The sequence below is a fragment of the Abramis brama genome, assembly GCF_963993115.1.
Source record: "Abramis brama genome assembly, chromosome: 12".
Taxonomy (NCBI): Eukaryota; Metazoa; Chordata; class Actinopteri; order Cypriniformes; family Leuciscidae; genus Abramis; species Abramis brama.
In genome coordinates, this window is record NC_139974.1 from 11,617,380 (window position 1) to 11,639,721 (window position 22,342).

At 35.0% G+C, this 22,342-nt stretch overlaps 2 protein-coding genes and 1 long non-coding RNA gene across 3 annotated transcripts; all 3 read left to right on the forward strand.

The window, feature by feature from the left end:
* The first annotated feature begins 522 nt into the window (after positions 1-522).
* Positions 523-1,700, forward strand: LOC311094291. Its single transcript, XR_014608630.1, has 4 exons — positions 523-681; positions 1,045-1,106; positions 1,239-1,363; positions 1,585-1,700. It is a non-coding gene; the product is annotated as an uncharacterized lncRNA (long non-coding RNA).
* A 3,350-nt stretch (positions 1,701-5,050) lies between these two features.
* LOC311093738 (uncharacterized protein) lies at positions 5,051-12,925 on the forward strand. Its single transcript, XM_084131337.1, has 18 exons — positions 5,051-5,182; positions 5,299-5,364; positions 5,566-5,707; positions 5,802-5,891; positions 7,011-7,085; positions 7,187-7,243; positions 7,410-7,499; positions 8,656-8,748; positions 8,938-9,033; positions 9,124-9,216; positions 9,301-9,387; positions 10,489-10,593; positions 10,840-10,998; positions 11,104-11,211; positions 11,398-11,496; positions 11,672-11,758; positions 11,943-12,038; positions 12,143-12,925. Exons 2-18 carry the CDS (start codon positions 5,313-5,315, stop codon positions 12,210-12,212), a joined length of 1,599 nt encoding a protein of 532 aa, XP_083987463.1. The 5' UTR covers positions 5,051-5,182; positions 5,299-5,312; the 3' UTR covers positions 12,213-12,925.
* Positions 12,926-13,213: 288 nt separating this feature from the next.
* On the forward strand, positions 13,214-22,217 carry LOC311093737 (uncharacterized protein). The gene is made up of 18 exons (XM_084131336.1): positions 13,214-13,978; positions 14,196-14,343; positions 15,137-15,238; positions 15,424-15,504; positions 15,598-15,654; positions 15,844-15,927; positions 16,295-16,375; positions 16,551-16,646; positions 18,355-18,447; positions 18,568-18,651; positions 18,914-19,018; positions 19,270-19,422; positions 19,719-19,835; positions 20,897-20,989; positions 21,093-21,179; positions 21,298-21,384; positions 21,513-21,608; positions 21,702-22,217. Exons 1-17 carry the CDS (start codon positions 13,930-13,932, stop codon positions 21,595-21,597), a joined length of 1,602 nt encoding a protein of 533 aa, XP_083987462.1. The 5' UTR covers positions 13,214-13,929; the 3' UTR covers positions 21,598-21,608; positions 21,702-22,217.
* Positions 22,218-22,342: the final 125 nt, after the last annotated feature.

Consider the following 22,342-nt stretch of genomic DNA (forward strand, 5'->3'; position numbering starts at 1 on the left):
GCTATGATTACTCCACGCGCGCGTGCACATAAAAGAGTGACGTCGACACTGAACAACCAATCGCGGGTAGAGCGAGAGCGATATATTTTTCCGCGGAGGAGCAAGATATAATCATTCATAATTACGATTAATTTAAATATGTATTTCAACCTCGAAACAATACAGTCTCTGCTGCCAAAGCAAGAGAAGACTGTTGGAGAAAGATTGCTGATGGTTAATGTGTAAGTTAAAATACGTTCTATATTTATGTAAAATTATGTATGTATATATGTATGCCTATATGTGTAATATAGCCTATAGATTATTTTTATAATATATAAAAAATGTGCATGTATGTACTAAGAAAGATTAATATTCATTGATTTTTAGATTTTTAGATGCAACCCCAACTCCAAATGTTCTTGGCAGCAGATAAAGACAAAATATAAAAATATAATTCAAAGTGGTTATTTCAAGGAGTTAATTCAAAGAGTATTTACCACAACCTTTTATTACCTTTGTGAACATTTTATCACACTTGTTTGCAGCAAACAGAAATAAAGAATTAAATTCAGAAAACCAGAATACACTGGCGGAGGAGTTGGCTCTGAGTAGGCAATAAGGGACGGCCGATTATGGATGGGATTACAGGTGCTGTACAATCTGACCCTGGTGCTGGCTCCTCTAAGCAAGTAACACTGGGTACGTGTGCAATACATTACTACTTTTTTTTTAAAGTTTTAAATATGGCTGACTGTATGTTCTGCAGGGAAATGCAGTGTCCCTGTTGAAGCTAACACACATACACACACACACACACACACACACAGTCTCCCACACAGAGGTCAGTATGCAGCAGACAGAACACCAAACATAACCTGCTTTACAACAGTTATGCTTTACATTGGCCTACTTTTATTTATTAGGGTGAAGCAAATGATGAAGACACTCTGTCTGTGTGTTCTCAGACAGTTGCTGATGTGAATGCACTGGGCTTTTTATTATGGCAAACATTTGAATGTGTGGCATAAAAAAGGGACTGGCCCTTGCACATCTCTTTTGTAGGATTTTTCACAACCTGACCCAGAAACTGAGGCCTCTACCTCAATGGGCTTCAGAAGAAATGTGTAAGGATTTAAAACCCTTGACATAAATTACAGTCAGTCCTGTGTTTGTAGGAAGTCAAGGAACTTTTTGTGATTTTGATGAGCCTCCAGAAAACTTGTAATGATCATGTTTGTGGTGGAATTATGTTTCAGGTGGAAACCGACTCAGTCAGGGCCCTGTACAAAAGGAGTCTTGAACTAGACTGCACACTAAAGGAGCTGACTGTGAGCTGAGGAGGCTCCAAACAAAATCAAACAGCTGGATAAAACTGATCTCAGTATGTATATAGTTATATAGTGTATATATATATATATATATATATATATATATATATATATATATATATATATATATATATATATATATATATATAGGCTATATTAGTATATATAGTATAACTTATTTAACCAAGTAACACTTTAGTATGAATATTTATTAATGCAACTTTCTCTTGCTCTCTTTCTTTCTCCCTCCCATCCCACAAAACCAATAAAACAGTTTGAGACATATCTGCAGTTTCAATGTGCTTTTATTAAGTGTAATATTGTATGGTGATTGCATCTACATCTGCACCAGCTGGGTGGTCAAGTGTGATCGGGTCAGTTTCATCGGGGAGAAGCTGGTTTTGTGGTGTTTCTCGCTCCTTTCTACTGGTGTGGCACATACAGCCACTATCTGTGATGCCCGCTCTGGTGACTCTGAAGCGCCGAACACAGTTGAAATGTGCCTTTAGGATGCCAAAGGTCATCTCGATCTTCACTCTGGTTTTACTGAGGGGCACATTGAAGCAATGCTGTGGCCCTATCTGAGGGTCATGATAGGGGGTTATTGTGTAGGTTTTTCTATCTCGGTTTAAATGAACAGTGTTTTGTACTGTACCAAATTTAACTTGCTTTCCTCAAAGCGCTGACACAACACAGACTCATGGAAAATTTGTAAGACAAGCACTGGAGCCAGGCCATTTGGCATCCAAACTTGATCATATGTTCATGACCACAAGTCATCTGCAGATGAAATGTTTAGTAGATCATTGTTATATCTGTTAAAGTTACTATTAATTTAAAGATTCATCTCACAGAAAATAATCATCTCACATATTCACATCATCCCTACCTGAACATTAAGGCTGTGATAGGACTTCCTATTAACATAATCTGCCTCATGTTCCCCTAGAGCAGTGGAGATTGGAGCAATAGACTGCATACATGTTGCAATGACTTGGGAATCCTATCATAAGATTATCAGAAGAATAATAAAAAAGATTCAAAATAATTCTTAACATGTATTATATTGTATAGTACATTTGTGAAATTTGCTTTTTGAGAAAAAAAAAAGTGTTCATGTGATGTCACCCTATCAATATATCTTACCGGCAATTTTATAAAAGCCCTCTTTTATGGACATGGTCGATAAATGTCCGGGGAACATTATTAATTAAACTTTTCATGTACTCCTGACGAGCGAGGACCACCTTGCGAATGGTTCGACAAACTTATGTTTTCCCCTAGCTTCTGTGCGTCACCCACCATGCAAGAATGTACCACTTGCAAAAAAAAAAAAAAAAAAAAAATGCAACGCAATACAATTTGCGGTACAGTAAGTGCATGAATTCGACGTGTTAAATTCTTTATGTGCGGCTCAAGAAGTTCGCAAAGATAAGACATTCCTTCCGCGGAAAATCTGTATCTTTCATACAAGTAACTATCAGTTAAGGCAAGGGGATTTTGTCTGGCTAAAAACTATTTCTCTACGAAGTGCTCGTCAAACAATTTGCGCTGAGATGTCCACCGGATTTGGAAGAAAAGGTGAAGTCATTGCAACAGACACTTGGAATAAGTTACGTCACCTATAATGTTTCTTTGCTCTCAGCTGATTGGTCAAACTTCGGTCTGAGATCTTGAATCCAGAACATAACCTGCCCCGGAGCAGGTTAGCCGTGCAGCGTAAGATACCATGGCAACGAACACCGATTAAAGCCGAGCTACTTTCATAGTACCTAAAACCCAGGGTTGGCGGAAACTAAGCTGAAACATAGCTGGCTAGCCACCTAATCCGGCTTCATGGTACAGGCCCCTGGGGTGCTTCTCATTTCTTATTTGTGCATCCTCGTTTCCTTTCCTCACGTCTCAGCTACACCACCTGTAGGATGCGAGGGAAGACTGCAAGGAAAGAATCGAGGAAAAGCTTTTTTTATAGGCCTACATTGGAATACTTGATCACTCGAGCGTCACTTCACAGCGTCATCAGCTGCGCTCAAAGGATCTGCCCTTATGTTGTAGTAGTTTGGTTATTTAAGAAATTCATAATATATAATAATAAAGCAAGATACCCTGTTGAAATATGTGGTTTATATAAACTGCAGAGATAAACTATAAATTAAGATTATTGTGAGAGATGTGAAGGGGGAGGAGAATTGCGTCACGTTTAGTCAATAAAACACTTCCGCAAAGGATCCACCTGTGTATCCTCGCTCATGACTCCTCTGGAAGCCTCCTCACTCCTCAATCCTCGACTCCTCGCGGTGTAATTAGAGAATTGAGATGTCCTTCAAGATGGCTGAGCTCGATCGGTTTCCGGGTCATAGGATGGAGGACGGAGGAGCAAGGAGGAGGGATATTGGGAAGCACCCCTGGAAAGTCCTGGACTAGATGAGGCAGATGATTGCTTTGATTTAACAATTAAAAATTGTGACCTCAAACGAATACCCTTTACTTAACTATTTCACCAGTTTTGCCCTTAATAATCTTTGCTAATAATAATCTAAAGTGTGCTTATTAAAAATGAAGACTGAGGCTTGATTCCATCACTGAACGTGATCCAACTCAAAGTGAAACTTTGTGTATAGTTGTATACAAGAATTTCTAAATCTGTTCAATTTTTCTAAGCACTTTTTATTTTATTTATGATGTTCTGTACGTAATAAAGATAAAGATATTTGAACAAAGTACATTCTTTAATTTTTTTTGTTCTAAATATTTTAAGTTGGCATGAAAACAAAATTGATCATGTTTACTGTATTACAGCATGTTATACTAAATAAAAAAATGGCTTCTGTTCTGCCTTTAATGAACTTTAACTGGATTTGACCCATTCAAAATCTTGCAAATAGTTAATTTGGATTTATTAACTATTTATTTCGACTTTCATCTGAAATGTTTTACGATTTTTTATTTAGTAATGGTGGATTTGTGGGCAAGGTCAGTTTAAATTTGGAAGGGGGAAAGTCAAAAAGTATTAAATTATAAAGTTGAAATATTTATTAGAATTCATAATAATAAATATTAGTTATTTAATTTATATCGATAATAGTAATTTCATTTAATTACATTTACATTTCAATTATTTTTTATTATTTATCATTTATCATAAACCAGTATGATTGACCAGAATCACTCAATCTGATTTTATATTTCCATTTTGACATGCCATTTTCCAATGGTTCAGTTTATTTCTCTTAATAATATAACAGATGGCATAACCAGATTCATTATTAACTATAACTAAAACCACAAAAAATTTAAATAAACCCTTTAAAAAAAATCAGCTGGTTGCCAAGACCATTCTTATTTTTGTTTAGTTGAAGTACCACAATAATTAAAACATATTGAATAAACTAAAACTTTTAAATATAAAACTACAGACATTCTTTTTTAAAAACTAATTTTAAAAAACAACAACTACCTTCGTCAGTGTGCTTACTAATAATGACATAAACATACAAATATTAAAAAGCTATCATAGTATGTCATTGATTCTAAAATACCACTGAATAAAACATCTTTTTCATGCTAAACTAATCTCTATACTGTACAATTTAGTTCCATGTACATTATTAATAAGGATTTCACCCTTATACATGTATTTATTTTTTTCAATTTGGAAATGTAACCTGAAATGACACCGACAGTAAGATGGACAAAACACTGAAATATTAACAGATAAATGTTTATTTACACCCATCTAGCTACCCTTTTGCCCTGCTCGGTTGCTGACAAGTACACACATTTGCTCGGCTGTTGACGGTTGACCATGTAATGACGCATTATATAAGCCAAGAGTCAGACAGTGAAGGATATTTAGACTCGCAGATCAAAAAGTAAGTATTTGTCTCTTCTGTCGACAATAATATTCAGTACAAAGTACACATCCATTGGTTTTCGTTCCTTTCTGGCATGTTTAGTAGCCTACTTAGATCTTTTTTCTCTCTTTTAGCATAAGACGGAAACATGATTAAGGTTTTGGTGGTTGTAAGTTTAACTGCATTTCTCTGCTGCAACGGTATGTTGTTTTCCCTCTTATTGTGGTCGAACAATTAAAATCAACCTTTAAACTTTAATAGACAAAAGTAGCATTTATGTGATGGCTCTAACAATAATGTTCTGGGTATATTGACAACTGTTGGCATTGCCTTTTGTGGTAGTTATTCTTTCTCCCCCCGGTTTCTCTGTAGTTTTTAATGATTCTGTCTTTGTTTTGAAGGTGTGCAGAGTGCTAACCTATCATCTCAAAACTTAAGAGATCAAATCCTCAACTCTGGGACTGTAGTCTTTTTAGACTTCCTGGAGAAAGTCAGAAAAGTTACAGAGAAAATAGTGAGAGATGATCAGTTCAGGAAATCTAGGTAAGACCAGCAGTGGATAATGTACCTTAAATTGTCTGCTACTGATATGTAGGTTCAACAGTTTCCTGATCATAACCTTTTTCTGTTTTTACAGGATCGCTGTCCAAAGTTGGGTAAAAAAATTAAAAGAGCTTTCAAAACAAGAGAGTGCTAGCGGGAGCCAGTATGAGTCAGATGTAATACAGTAAGTCTGTCCAACGCTCTCAAATACTGTGTAATGATAGTAATGTTATGTTTAATCTAAGCACAAGTCATGAATAAGCCTACAATCTCAAAAGAACCAGTTGAAAAGTTAGCATGATTCTGTTGTTACCTGGATGTTTCATGATAGATGTTAATGGGTCCTTTGTCCTGAGCAGTGAAACTGCCTGTTCTACTGAAAAGGTCCTGCACCTTCTTTGTTTTTTCCTGCATTTCTGTATATTTGAACCCCTTCCAACAGTAACTGTATGATTTTGGGATCCATCTTTTCACACTAAGGACTCGAACGTACCGTAGCTATTACAAAAGGTGCAAGCGTTCATTGATGTTCAAAAAGCACAGGGGTGTAAACTTTTGAACAGAATGATTGGTGTGAATTGTTTGTGTTTTGTTTAAAGATCTTTTTTTGCTTTGTTTAGTACTGCCCTTAAGAAGCTTCAGACGATATTTACAAGTCTCACATTTATTTAAGTCACGGTTATTTATATACAGCACTTTAAAGATCGTCTCAAAGCAACTTTACGTTTTAATAAACAGGAAAATAAGAGCGTTGACGTAAAGTTAATCAATTATGAAACCAATTCAATTGCAGCTGCAAAGCAGATCTTCAGAAAATAAGTGTTGTTCTCCTCAAGTCAATTCAATAACCGAGTCAAATGTTGCACAAGATATGAAACCATTTTAATTCAGCTATAAACATCTCTATGGAAGATAATGGTTTCATTATTTAGCTCGATTAGTGTCATTATCCAGCTCAATTCAGTTCAAATTTTGTTCTCCGCCGATAATGTCAGTGCAGTTAAATCGATAATGTCCCTGAATATTAATTGTTGTTTAAACTCTGATTCCAGAAGACAAAATAAGAATAATTTAGACAGATATCTTTCCTCTGTTTCCGCTATTGTTATAGTTGTGGTGTGGACTCACTCTGCTATTCACTTAGAACAATTAGAATGAGTTAGAATGATTTTTAGAATCTCATGGTTATAGTTAGAACTGGTCAAAATGATTAGATAAAGAACAAATTTGTCTTATTTTTTTTTATGTAGGACTTTTGGTGATTAAAAAAAAAAAATTATATTGCCTGTTCTTTATTTCACAGGAGATTATTTCCGTTCACGGCTGCTGCTACCTTTGGGGCAACGATCAAGGAGATCTTTGACAAAATGTTCTTTCCGTAAGAGCTTTATCATCTTTACACATTCTTAAAACACTGAAAGATCTTGTTTACTTCTGACAAGTTCCCTGAAACCCATATAATACCTATGTGCTCTACAGGTATTTCAACATTTACCGCCAGATCTTTAAAAACGAGACGATGGTGGAGATCTGGAAGTAAGCATGTGTTCATTGAGAGTGGAGAACACAAGATCCAGTGTTCCTTTGTCAAAGTGCTTGTCCAAGATGTGATTGTGCACTGGCCTTACAAATCCACCATCCACACCATATACCTTTTGTTTTGCTCATAACTTGATTTATTCATCTGACTTGTTTATAACAGAGAAGTGGAGTCATCTTCATACTATCTTCCAGGAGCCCCTCCAATCTACAGTAAACCCATGGAGTTCTTCAGTTTCCTTCTGGCCAAGGCGTAGGACCTCTCTAGAATTTAATTTAAACTTGTTTAATGTTGTATTTAAAATATTATCAGCAATAAGTTATGTGCAGATTCTACGGAACCCCTAAAGGGACATGGTGAAGGAAAACCTATGAGATGGGAGGAAAAATGATGTCAATGCTTTTGCGTTCTCTTCCAGAGGTTTTGTGAGCGAAAGCAACGTGTCTTGAAGAAGCAAACATTTTCTCGGGGAAACGCAAAGCTTTTGCAAGGGAATGCAACAGTTTTGCGAGCGAAGACAAAGTTTCTTGGGGGAATGCAAAAGTTTTGCGAGCAAAAGCAACATTTCTTGGGGGAACGCAAAAGTTTTACGAGCGAAAGCAAAGTTTCTAGGGGGAACGCAAAACTTTTGTGAGGGAACGCAAAGGTTTTGCAAGGGAATACAAAGTTTGTTGGGGGAACGCAAAAGTGTTGCGAAGGAATACAAAGGTTTTGCGAGCGAAAGCAAAGTTTCTTGGGGGAACGCAAAGGTTTTGTGAGCGAATACTGAGTTTCTCTGGGTGACGCATTAAACGCAAAACTTTTGCGAGTGAAAGCAAAAGTTTCTTATGGGATAACGCAAAAGTTTCTTGAGGGAACGCAAAGTTTCTCAGGGAATGCAAATCTTTTGCGAGGGAACACTAAGTTTTTGTGAGCGAACACTAAGTTTTTCGGGGGAACACAAAACTTTTGCGAGGGAACGCTGAAGCATTGACACATTTTTTCCTCCCATCTCAATTTTTTTCCCCATCACATTAGGGGCTTCATGAGATTCTGTGATGATTACATCGTGTCAACACCGGACGCAACCGTTGATGTGTCGCATCTCGAAAAAGTTTCCGTTACAAATCCATTTGTCATTCCTGTGAGAAATATTGTGGGTGCATGGAGTATGACATAAATTGAACGAGGTATCAGTTTACTGTTGGGAATTTGTTTTGTCAGGTCGCGCTGTGCTGCGCCACATCCAGTGTAGACAACACCACTGATTTTAATGGTTTCTATTGTCATTTGGAGCTTTGCATTGCGCCGCTCGCATCCAGTGTTGACAGTGTTAGTAAAACATGCATTGAACTACAAAATAATTTTACTTGTAGTTTTTAAGTGTAGCATATTAAAAGGTGACATTCAGTATTTTGACATTTAAAAGGGTGGTGAGATCCCGGCTGGTGAACATGCTCAAAGCTGGAGTGGATACTGTTGTGGACATCGGAAAAATAGATTTTAACCAACTTCATGAGGAGTAAGAGATGTTTTAAAGCCATGCTGTTAAAGCAAATAGCAACTATGGATTAATGATGCAATAAAATGGATGCATTTTATATTATTGTCCTCCAAACTTAAGTGTTGGGCTAATATGCACACATAAGCCCATGACAAGAAATTATTAAATTTCATAAAGTGTAATTTTAACCACTTGTCTCCTCCGAAGAGTGCAGATGGTTATGGATCAGATTAGAAACAAAGCCTTTGAAATTTCAGTTTTGGAAAGGCAAAAAGAGAAGAATGATTTCCTTATATCATTAAGGTAAGAACCTTTGTTAATATTAATTCCAAACTTCAATTTTGTACTCAATGACATCTCTAAATAACTATTTTTCTCTTCTGTGTTTCCTAGAACCACATCTGGACTGATTGTTTTTTACTGGGATGAAGTTTTGAAACACACTGAAAGTCCGTCGTCCCATGCAAAATACTTGGATTCTAAGAAGTAAGACTATGCTACTGATTGACAGGTTGATAAATATAAAGTAAAATTAGCATTTAAAAAATGCCTTAATTTTGTGTGTTACAGGCAATGGGCAGAGCTGGTTAAGTTGAGAAACGCAGGTGAAAAGTATCATGTGCTTTTAGACCCGGATTCAAGGCATGGTCTTTTGAAGTAAGGAAGACATGCTCAAAATGTTGAATATTACAAATATAATTTAAATCACTACATAATTAATGGTTATACAGTGGCATTTCTCATCCTTTCAGATAACTAAAACTATTTCATAATTAGGATTACTACCACTTGAACAATCATGATCCTTCTATTGTACATTTAAGGCCCCTTAAATGAACGAAATGAGTCGAAAAAATATTTGTTCACTGATGAACAAGATCGAACAAGAGAGTCAGTGAAATGATCCGAACTTCCCGTCACTAGGAGGAATGCAATACTGTTGAGAGAGAAGCAAAAGTTTTGCAAGCGAACACAAAAGGATTTAAATATACATATCTTTTTAAAACCATTACCATGTCCATTTAACCCCCCTGGAGTGCCAAGGTCCTTTGTATTTAATCAGCGTTTTGCTCCAACCTTAATTAACCACACCAGAACCAGCAAATCAAGCTCATCCAGCCATGTGTTTTGGAGCTGGTTGGAGATACGCTCTGCAGGACAGTTGGACAAATGTGATTCAGAATGTTGTTAAATAAAGCAATATACCTTTTTCAGAGCAGCTCCATGACCGATATGAAAGCGAGGCTGTGAGGGATTGGCTTACCGTGTTATCAATGGCAGCCATTGTATAAAGCTCCCAGATCTTATAATTTTCCAGAGCTCATCTAGAGTTTTTTTCATCTACTGAAATTTCTTGGAAAGATATTTTTGCAGTGTTTTGTCAGCAGAACAATCCAAAAACACATTAAATAACAGTACAACCCACTGAAGAGATGTAGGCCTATCCCTCACAGCCCAGCTTTCATTTCCATTAAAAATCAAAGATGGCGCTGTTGTAAATAAGTCAACTGTGGTTTTCAGATCTAAATTCACTGTAAACCACAGCTTCTCAGGGCTTACTGATTTTATAAAACGGTTAGTCCATAAAAATATTAATGTTAAATAAATAAAATGTTAGTCAATATTAAGTAATGAGGTCATGTGTATCCTTGTAGAGTAATGTACATAGAACGTAGCTCCACCAATCAGAATCAAGGGCTGGATTTTTTATTTTTACGGTGCCTTTTTACTGTAACTGATTCCAATTTTCTTTTCTAGTTGGATTAAACTTAATTTTGATCAATTCTTTGACGCCTTGGCCCTGGAATATTACAGTCGTGGAAATGAAGCTCTTGGTTCGGACAGATTCAATCAGTCTAACTGGCAAGTGATCTATAGCCTACTGTGTGAAATTAAACATGATTTATGATTAATGAATATGTATCCATGTATCTGATACATTAGATTTTGTTTGTTAGTAGCTTAAGGAAATAGCAGTTTGTGATTCAAAAGTTGTTCATCTGTAGTTTCAGAAAGGAATGACACGTAAACATCATAGACATCTGTGAGAATTTAAAGCGATATTAATGACAAATGGTAAAACAAAGATGATCCCTCCATTTTGTTCAGGGCTATTGGCAAAAGCGCTGTTGTTTACTCTCTTCCTGTTTGTGAAAAACTTTCTGAAGTCGGCTTTGGGATTACCGAGATCAACAGGTTTCTGCAGAGAGTAGATCACATAACCCTTATTCTTAGTGAAGATGATGAGAATGAATCACGTACCGACAGGTAAGACATGAAACATTTTCTCATGTTTAATTATATCATATTTAATTAATATGTAAATCTTAAAATAGTAAGACATTTTTTTATTTGTTTTTCTCTGTCTTGCAGAGAGAGCTTTTTGGAGATCCTCTATATGGCCATTTTGGATTCTCTTAGTACAGTTATTGAACATGAGAAAACCAAGAACGGAGTAAATCAACTATTACTACCTTTGCGGTAAGACAAAGTAAAAAAACTAAACAAAAAACAATTCATCAGTGAATGAATTATCTTGTTTTATGATCACCAACAGTAAAGACAATTGGGTGTTCTTGATATATTTATCTAGAAGACTAATGCTTTGTGCTCTCTATGTAATGCATATATAATAAATTCCTCCTCATAATCTTTTGTTTGCTATAGCGTAATTAGGAAAAGGTTCCTCGAGATTTGGCAGTTTTTTGTCATCATTGAACAATACAGCATTTTTTTGTCGAAAACTGAACTCCAGCAATCAGTGAAGTAAGAAATGGACTTTTATCCTCTTTATTTTTCATATGTCCTGTAAAAAATCTTGGAAATCTGGTTAAAACACTGCCTGGTTCTGAAACACTGTTGGCTGAAATTTAGCATGTTCTTGTGTATGATTTTTGCAATCAAATAATCAGTCAGAAATGGTATAACTTATATTTGACAGTGAATGGAATCAAGTGAAGAGCGCTGTCATTAATGAGCTGTTGAAAAGTGAAGCATTTACCCGAAAACAGCTTGAAGAAGCACCAAAGTAAGAGGAACAAGAAAGATCAAGTGTTATTTTAGGAACAATGATTTATTTATGAATACTTTGCTTTAAATCTCAATATGTTGAGACATGTATTCTCTTCACTCCCCTTTATGATTTCAGCTTTGTTTGATCTTTTTGAAATCAGTTCAGTTATTTTTTGTTTTTTGTTGTTTGAATCATAAAGGAACTTTATTCAAGCCATTCATTGGATCGCGAAGAAACTGAAGGAGTATACTGATCTGGTTGATGGCTTTGATGACGTTATTGATCAAACTGCTTTGTAAGATTTATCATTTTCATACCATATTTGCATTTGAACAGAAGCCATATAAATATACATTTTTATTCAATCATCAATTTTTTTTTTTTTTTTTTTTCCCACAGAGTCTTCGAGAATTCAATGCATCACACAATAACAGGGATTCATAAAGTCTGGGATATGCTAGTGGAGTAAACTCTCTCTATGAATAACATGTCAGGATTGTATAGAGGCTTGTTTCCACCACAGAAAAAAAAATAAAAAATGAAAAAAGGTAATTACGACCTTTAATCTCACAATTCTGACTTTTTTTTTCTTCGGAATTGCAAGTCCAAATTGTGATATATAGCCTAAACTCACAATTGTAAAGATATAAACTAATATGTCTAATAAATAAAGTCAGAATTGTGAGATATGAACTTGCTATTGTGAGTTATAAAGTCCCAAGAATAAAAGTCAGCTCACTATTCTGACATTTTCTCGCAATTGCATGCATGTATCCCGCAATTCTGACTTTATATCCTGCAATTGAAAAAAGAAAATGTCAGAATTGTGAGATGAAAAGTCGCAATCACCCTTTTTTATTTTTTATTCTTTCATATGATTGCAGCTGCTGTCAATAAGTCGAATTATACCAGCAAAACATGCTGATATTGAAATGAAAAATAAAATACATTAGTAAACACTGAGTAAAAAAAAGGTTTGTTCCACCTTAAACTTTGTTTTTACATGATAAAAACTGTTTATTTAGATTTGTCTTCCAGCATCTGAACACATTAATCAACAACATCTGGATCTATTTACATGTGTTAATTTTCACTTCATTTAAATTAATCATTTGACACAGTGCACTTATCTTACTAGCTGGTCTCCGATGCACAAGTACAAATTAAAAAAAAAATTAAAAATACTCATCAAAAATGTGTCCCTGTATGAAATGGCAACAATCACAAAACTACAAAATGGATTTTACTGGCATACATTGGTGAATACTTTTTTTTTGTTACACTGACCACATCAAAATGACTTTTATGTGGCATCATTTGATGTAAATTTAAGACAAATTGATCTTGAAAATGATGCAGGATAAGCAGGTCTATTTTATCAGTATGTAAAAATAAACAATATTAACACTAGTGGAAAAGAGAAGGAGCATCCTGATTGGCTGCCTTTTACTGACCCTAAAAACTGCTGTTGACTGAAGAAATATTGATCAGAAGCACACACAACCATGGACTTTCACACTGATCTACATACATTATTGGCAAAGTGCATTGAACTCATGGCCTACATTCAATTTAATATTGACAGATTGCATTTCTTGCGTACAAAAAATATTCATAAGCCCTTGCAATCTGACATTGTAACATTTTTACTGTGAAATATTCATACAGTTTACTATTTACTATATTGTTACACTTTATTTCAATTCTTCATTTTATACATTCTATAACTATGAGTAACTTTTCAACTACATGTCAACTTTCTGTCATTATAGTATTAATGAACTGTTCGGGTTGGTAGAATAAGTTGTACTTGCAAAGTTACATAATAGTCAGTAGAATGTCTGTTGGGGTGTTGCAGATATTAAGCAGACAGTCTACTAATACTCTTTTGACAGGTATTGACATGTAGTTGCAAAGTTACTAGTTAGTAGAGTATTGAAATAAAGTTACCAAAATCAAATGAAAAGAGGCAGTTAAACCTGCTCTACTGTGACCTTAAGAAGAGTTTACATTGAACCAATTCCCATGATTGCAATGTTAATTCAGTAGGTATTTGCACAGATGAAAGTTCATATCAATGGAGATAAAGTTCAGTCTAGGTTTTGACTCTTGACGTTAACGGACAGTGGACATGTTGTGATTGTTTTCTCTTATTCAGTTTTTTGTTCTGTGAAAGAAACAGCAATATGAATAAGTCACTGTCCATCTTAATCTTAACTGTTCTTCTCTTTAAAGGTAAGCTAATGTTTCTTTTCATATATTTTTTAATTCGTTGTAATCCGGTGGTATCTGATATCTTATTAGACACAGCAGCTCTCTTAAAACAGTGATCATCTAATCTTTCAATGTTTTTTTTAAACATATGCTGCGGTCATATCCAGTCACTGTTACTATTGCTTATTATAATTTAGTTGATTCTGATTTGATTTCTTGATTTTCTGATTTGATACAGGTGTGGAGAGTGTGAGCCTGACAGATGAAGACTATGAAATGGCAGACAAACTCTTCACAATGGGAGCTGAAGGGTTTTTGAAATACTTGGACAATTTTCAGAAGGCAGCCGAGGAAGTTGTGGAAGGAAATAAGATCAGCAAAACGGGGTAAAAACCAGAAATGTATGATGCAGGGTTATTATTGTTGTTAACTAAAAATAAAACTATGAAAACATTTCCGTTATTTGAAATAAAGCTGGAATAAAATAATATATAAATATGAGAAAAATGTTGCATGTTTGAAAAGTTAAAGCACTAAAATTATTAACTAGAAATAAATAAAAACTAAAATGAAATAAAAAAATAACCTAAATAGCAATATTTAAATAATAAACAAATAACTTAAACTTAGTTTAAATAGCATTTAACACTTTTTTGCTATTTGCACTTATTGTAAAGAAAATACTTTTTGAGGCTATACTTAGTGTAATTATCATCTATTGCTAATTGCACTTATTTGCATTTTATGTGCAAAATAATTGCACTAAATAACTGCACTAAAATAATTAACTATAAATAGATACAAACTAAAAAGAGATTAAAAAAAATTAAGCCTATATTTTTTTTAAATAAACTAATAAAATGACAAAAGCAAATCTCGAAATTACTAAAAATTAAACAATTATTTTTTTATATTAATAAAACTAAAATAAAAACTAAAATAATGGGATGATATACAGTTAATATGCACTGTAAGAATAAAAAATAGTTCTTCAACACTAAAACAACACAATGTTGTAATTTAAACGTATTTTAAAACAGGAGAAAAAGGCTTGTGAAAAATGTAATCCAGAATATGTCTTCACATTATAATTGGACCATGTTTTTACAGATTTTTCTCTGTGTCTGGAGTGTAAATTCAGTCCCTCCTAACGCAACTCTTGTTTCCTGTGTTGTACAGCACTGATTTGCAAGACTTGTGGATTTCTGTGAAGGAGCTGATCGAGAAGACCAGTGCTGAGGAAAGAGTTAAAGGACATGATGATTTCACTGTGGCGCTGCTGTAAGTAGAACTTTATCCACTTGATACAAAAAGCTTAGCAAATTTATAATTATAGTGATCTTGAACATTGAAATACTGATTGCTAAGGCTGAACATGTCAGATTTAAGGAACTCTTGTTATATTTTCTACTTCTGAACTATTCCAAATGATAACATCAATTTATTTGCTTATGTGTGTTTAACAGCATTTTTAAAAGACTGAGTCGTCTTTATGGAGACGGTTTGTCTCGCCTGCTTAAAGAATTTCCTGAGAATGAGATTTCTCGGTATGAGGGCCATTCAGCTGATTCATTTATTGAAAAACATTGAGTATATGACCGGTCTCATGTCACAAAAGACTTATGACTGTTCTTCTACAGTGAATTTGGCATGTTTGAAGGGATCATCAAAAAGAAGACAATGGTGGACCTCTGGAAGTAAGCATGTTTTTGTAGTTTTTTGCCTGCAAGATGATTGAAAATATTTGATTTGATATAGCTGGTATAAAAATGCATCCATTGAACAGTTCAAATCCATCATCTCTAACATGCAGATCAACCTTCTCAAGATTTATTTTCAATCATTGATAACTCAATCATATAGCTCATTAGTTTTGTTTAATGCAGACATGTGGAGTCACGCTACCTTCCAGGAGCTCCTCCGATCTACAGCGATCCCGTGGGGTTCCTCGGTCACCTTCTGTCCAAGAAGTATGACCTCAAGCTTCTTTCACAGTTTCTTAAAACAATAAAATAATATACAGTGTATATGATCTTAAAAATATGCTTGTCTAAAATTAAAAAAAATATTCTATATTGAAATGTCTTCACCTGAACACATTTTTTTACTAACGTAGAACTAATACATTATTCATTTCAAAAGTTGTATTTGTTAATATTTAATGGACATGTACTAACAATGAACAATAATGTGTTTTTAACTAAGGATGACAGATAAATACTGTAACAAATGTATTGCTCATTGTTAACTAACGTTAACTAATCAGACCTTATTGTAAAGCGTTACCAACAGGTTATTTTTCATGTTGACAGGACGTTGTTTTCTTTGTTTTCACAGGATGGCACAGCCTCATGTGGTTGAAATCCTAAAAGTTGCTTTTGAAGTTGGGAAGATAGACATCAGTCAACTTTTTGATGAGTAAGACCTGTTTTGTCATGCACTGCTGGTTCAAAGCATACAAAATCAGATATAGCATTTAAGTTGTTTCTTTCATGCAGGTCCTTTTTCCTGTAGAGTAAAACATGCAAATACACTCAGATGACAAATATAGATTTTTGTAGGCCATCGTTTAATTCTCAGTAATACTTTTTAGAGCACAAATGGCTATACATCTGGTCAAAGAGAAGGCCATGGAAATTTCCACCTTAGAGCGGCAGACAGAGAAGGATGAGTTTCTGATAACATTGAGGTAAGGACACACAGCAAGACTGTGTGTGTGTGTGTGTGTGTGTGTGTGTGTGTGTGTGTGTGTGTGTGTGGTCCTGGTATATCCTTCGTTATGGGGGTAAAATTTCCCAACAAGGATTGTAATACCAGAAAATCCTTGTAAGGACATATTTTGGTCCCCATGAGGAATCAGCTTATAAATCAAACAGAATGATGTTTTTTTTGTGGAAAATGTAAAAATGCTGAAAGTTTTCTGTGAGGGATGTGTTCAGGGCTAGGGTTAGGGGATAAATATTCAGTTTGTACAGTATAAAAATCATAATGTCATGACAACTCTCGGGAGATTGGTATGCTAATAGGGATATGCATGGTAATGGATATGACAGTGTTAATGTAGGCTATTTGGTCTTGGCAGAATAGATCTGCTACGCTGCTGCTGCTGCAGAGCAAGTACAGAGACTTGCTACTGCTAATATATTCACAGACATTGCTGTGAGCATGAAAGACATGCTGCTGTTGCTGGACATGTAACACATACATACCCTGTAGCAGATCTATACAGGTGGAGCTGGGGAAGGGGGAGGGTTCTGAAAGCGCGCTGCAGACTGTAACAGCAAACAATGCCAAGTATTTGAATGTTTGAGACGCAAGCTCATTGCATACCTGCCAACTCTCAAGCATTCACCGTGAGACACACGCAATTGACAGTTTTCACACGCTCTCACGCCACACATCCATTTTCTCACGCACAGAAAAATCGTGAAGCAAAGAGGACACGGAGACCGACAGACTAGACAGAGCAGGTTACTTATGATAAATCTCAGCTCTCAGATTCTGTCACTTTTATTACGAAATTCAGACAATAAATACCGTTTTGGCGCTTTTAAATGTGACGCGACAGATCCCTAGCGGCACGTGAACCGATCATCTCTAGCTGATAGTAGGCCTAAATAACGTTAAACACTGTTGAAAGATACAGTAGCCTACAACAACTTACCGAAATGTATATTCCTCATACATAATATCGACCAATCAATCAAACAAAGGGGTCAATAAAACAGCTGGAGAACAATTGTCACATAACATTTACCTCAGGAAAGCCATTTAATGACCATAATATATGCTATAGCACGTTAGTTGGCTAGAAAAAAAGAGCTATAGAGAGTATTTTGCTAAATATGTGTACTATATTGCATTATATTTAATTTGTGTTATTTTTAACCTTAAATAATGCTGCCAGCTGATAGGGCTCTCTGTATGTTTACAGCATTAGGTGAGTTGTTTTTTTCTTGAGAAAAATGAATGCCTATCTTGTGTAGCCTACCTAATATTTATCCAAATGAGTCAATATTAAATCAAATCACAATAATAATAATAATAATAATAAAAAAGCGTAGCTTACCAGAAATTGAACCATGTAAACACTGTAACATGTTGTTGTCACTAAACCTAATAAAATTCAGTTTAGTTACTAAAATGTTTTGACAATCACAATACACTTATTGTGATGCAATCATTTTTTTACACCCCCCCCATAAATCCCCCCCCCCCCGACATAAATCTCACTCCAAGCAAAACTCAAAAGTTGGCAGCTATGTCATTGGCCGCTGCATGCAATAGCAACCAATCAGCTGTGCTATGTATCATGTTCTCGTATTCATGTTGAGCTGTTAAGCTATATGTTTGTTAATAATAGTTATTCTGTAATTTACGGACTGTGTGTTTCACAGAACTGCCTCTGGAGTCCTTGCATTTTACTGGGATAAACTTTTGGAATACACTGAGAGCCAGCCATTCCATAACAAGTATTTAGCTGCTGTACGGTAAGACTAACATCATATTAGTATATTTGATACGGGTGGTAGTCTTAAATAAAGCAAAATGTGAAATGATGAATATACAAAATAAATTGTATAATAAACTTAGAGTCCTTTGTTTTGCAGGAAATGGAAGGAGTTAAGAGTGTTGAAAGACACTGAAAAATATCACATGATTACTAACCCAGAGACAGGACTTCAAGCCTGGACGTAAGAACATATCACATTTATATTTTTTGTCATTTCAATTCAGTTGTAATACCATTTTACAGCTGTTTGCTGCCTGGTCAGGAAAAACACATGAAAAACACAGAAAAAAACTCAAGATTTCAGGAAGTTGTGTTTGGGTTATGAGCTTTTCTCTCTGTGGAAATAGCATCACAGTTGAAACAAGAACTGTATCAGAGCAATGGCACTGTTTTTGTGACTGCTGTCTCGTAATACCGTTGACTAACTCCTCCTCTTTATCCAGCTGGGCAAATCAGCGTTTTGGTGATCTTTTTGACAATGCTGGCCTTGAATATGATCGATTTGGTAATGGGATTTTTGGAGATGACAGATTCAATCAATCCAATTGGTGAGTATGACAGTACGTTTCATTCAATGCACACTGTACATAATGACTAATAACTAACTGAGACCACAGACACCAAGGCATGATTCAACTAAATATGCGTGGACAAAAATCCATGAATCATTCATAATGCTGTTACACTTATTGTGTGGTTATGAATGTGTTGCATTACAGCTTATTAGTCTGTTTGAACATCCTTTGAATATATAGATACATAAATGTATGCCCATTCAGTCTCTTCTTTTATTACACAGGGCCATTATGAAGATGGCGACAGTATATCCTCTTCCGATTTATGAAAGATTGTCTGAAAGTGGCCTTGGAATGTCTGAAGTCAATGATTTTTTTATCGGCACTGATGACACACTCACTGAATTAGTAGGCGAGGACATCTTGTACAATTTGAAGTAAGAACGCACTGGTTTGAACTGTTCAATCTGGGCACTATAAATGTCTATCATAGAGACCCAAATACAAAACACATTTGAGCAATTGCACCTGTACAACGACAATAATGTACAGATAAACTAAAGTTATGAATATACCCAGACAGCAACATATTGTCGGCCCAGATCCGGTACACATGGATTCCACACGTCCGGATTTGGGCCGACACACTATGTTGCTGTCTGGGTTCATCTAATGATTCATCATTATCATTTGATCATAAATGCAATAATTTCCCCATTCTGTCGTGTTCCAGGGGTGTGCTTAATGAATTATGGAATATTTTTAGTAATGAAATTTTGCAAATCTCTATAAACAAGAAAAACCAAATTACATCAGATGTGAAAAGTGAGGACCCACTGCAACATTTACGGTAAGATACGTAAAGTCCTGATATTTGTAGGTATGTATATGATTAACTGTATAGTTGGTTTCTCTGAGATGTCAAAACAATTAATGAAAAATTAGTTTGATAACACATTTCGATGGTCCACTTTAAACATTCTATTAACTCTTGAATGTTTCACAAACATTATTACATATTTGGGTCTTAAGCGATCCGGATCTATATCTAAAATGATGGATATCTACCTGTCACGATAATATAAAACTCTCCTGATATTAGAGTAACAATTATAGAAGAATAAAATAAAGCATATTTTGTTACCTTTTGGAGCTTGGAAGGGTTCAGTTTGAACAGATGTTTTCTCATCACTGCCTTCGTCAGAGCTCATTTCCTAGTACATTCAGCATCTAGCTCATATTCACGATCTCAAACATGTTCTCAAAACTTCAACATCTTCAAAATCAATATTTTGATCGCTGACAGCTTCTTCACCAGATCCACCGTCAAGTGACAGTGACACTAATATTTGATTGCATTCAGTACTTGCTCTGCATTAAATCACTGAGCAATTTCAAGTTTTGCTGATGATACTTCCTATTCTTTTGTTTTCTGTCTGCGGTAACTATTTGTAAAATGTCAGTTTATCATTGTGAATAAAGGTGAATTGCACTTATTCAGCCATCAAAGATTCTATTATTGTTGTGCAGAATAAATATACTTACACTGTTACACACCTCGGGTCGTTAGTGACCCTATACAGTTTGTACAAAAAATGAATGAGAAAACAGACATTCTTTTATAATTTTATAAAAAAAATGTTATATTGTTTATTATGAATTGATTGAGGAATAATAAAAAGGTTAAACTTTAAAAAATGAATGAGGAGAATAGGGTAGTGAGGGCAGTCCCGGGTCACTAAAGGCATTCGAGGTATGCGTTAAAGGGTTAACTAACTATTTTACTAACTATAAGTAACTTTGCAACATGTCAACTAATTCTGCTCTAAAGTGGACCATCGAAATAAAGGGTAAGCATTGTTTCTAATTAAAACTGATCCCAACCACTTTCTTTCTTTTTGTTCGCAACAGCAAAATGAAAGCAACGTGCTTTGACATCTGGGACAGAGTTCTCATCGAGATCAACAGACATGATAACAAATTTGGACTTGAGGAATTAGCAGGGTAAAGCAATATTTTTGTGCTCAAACAAGAAAAAAGAAATTCCTGACATTTACAAACAACACGTTATGACAGTGCAGCAAGTTATGATTTTTTTTTTAAATAGGCAATGGGATGAAGTGAAGAGCATTTTCATTAAAGAATTAACTGACAGTGGAGAATTAAGTCAACAGAAGCTTGATGAAGCACAAAAGTAAGAAATGTCACGTCGGCTACATAAAAAATGTCTGAAAATTTTATTATATTACTATTACAATTATGCTGTTAATTAACTAAATAACACTTTTTCTGTTTTCTTCACGGTTATAAAGAGTCTTTAATAGTGTCACACAAATGGTCTTCGACAAATATGTAAAAAAGGTCGATGGTCTGGAGGAAAGGATCAGGGCTTCCACTGAGTAAGAACTTATGCTTCATTTTAAAAGTTCTGAAATATTTAATTCCTAAATTAGTTACAAAAATATACTATCAAATACCATAAAATCTAGAAAATTAAATGGCTAACTTTTCCATTTTGCAATTCTAGAACTCTTGGCAAATTGATGCTGCTGGCTTTTTCTGCCACAAACAGAGTCCTGGTTAATACTCTGTTTTTTCTGCTGTCTGATTAATCTCTCACAAGGCAAGAAGTAAATTCTGTTCTAAATGGTTATGCCACCCCGTGTCCTATGATTAATCCTTGTAACTTTCCCTCTTCTATTTCTTCTATTTCTAGTATAATTGCCAGTGCTCAATCCCTGAAGTTGTTGACTGGAATGCGAATAGTGGAGACACCCTTCCTTACCCTTTTTTAAACCTCTACAGGAGTTTTCTGGTGCTTTCTTTCTGAAATCAGCCCTGATGAACTCTTGAGAGATTCTCTTTCATTGTGAGGATGCATCTGATGCTGTTTCTCAAATGTGTTGACAAGATTTTAATCGGTTTATGACTGCTGTATTATATAGTTCAGATTATAAACGGTCTGTTTGCTTACCAGATTTTATATATTTTAATTATTGTCTTTGGTGTCACTTCCTAGACAAATCATATATATATAAATATAATATTTTGTTGACATATATTAATTTAGCTTATAAAGGGGGGGAAAACATTCAGCTAGTTCATTTCACCATCAACCAGCAGAGGACGCTGATAGTCTGCTTCCACAACCTGCACTATAATGTGGACATCAACCAGAACCACTTTCTTTTGCCGCCATGATAGACACAAATAAAAACATTATACCATCCGACCTTATTTTCTGTGGTTAGAGGATACGATTTATAATAATGTCTTATTTTGATGTCGGCTTTAGATCTGTGTGGCTGTATTTCTGAGTATAATTACAGACACTTGAAGCTCTTAAGCAGCAGAAGC

Bases quoted from the DNA above. Each gene is read 5' to 3' on its own strand.
- LOC311093738 (XM_084131337.1), top strand. From the start codon at position 5,313: ATGATTAAGGTTTTGGTGGTTGTAAGTTTAACTGCATTTCTCTGCTGC. The intron at 5,892-7,010 runs GTAAGTCTGTCC...TTTATTTCACAG, and splicing joins TATGAGTCAGATGTAATACA to GAGATTATTTCCGTTCACGG. The intron at 11,212-11,397 runs GTAAGACAAAGT...TGTTTGCTATAG, and splicing joins CAACTATTACTACCTTTGCG to CGTAATTAGGAAAAGGTTCC.
- LOC311093737 (XM_084131336.1), top strand. From the start codon at position 13,930: ATGAATAAGTCACTGTCCATCTTAATCTTAACTGTTCTTCTCTTTAAA. The intron at 15,239-15,423 runs GTAAGTAGAACT...TGTGTTTAACAG, and splicing joins GATTTCACTGTGGCGCTGCT to CATTTTTAAAAGACTGAGTC. The intron at 15,505-15,597 runs GTATGAGGGCCA...GTTCTTCTACAG, and splicing joins CCTGAGAATGAGATTTCTCG to TGAATTTGGCATGTTTGAAG.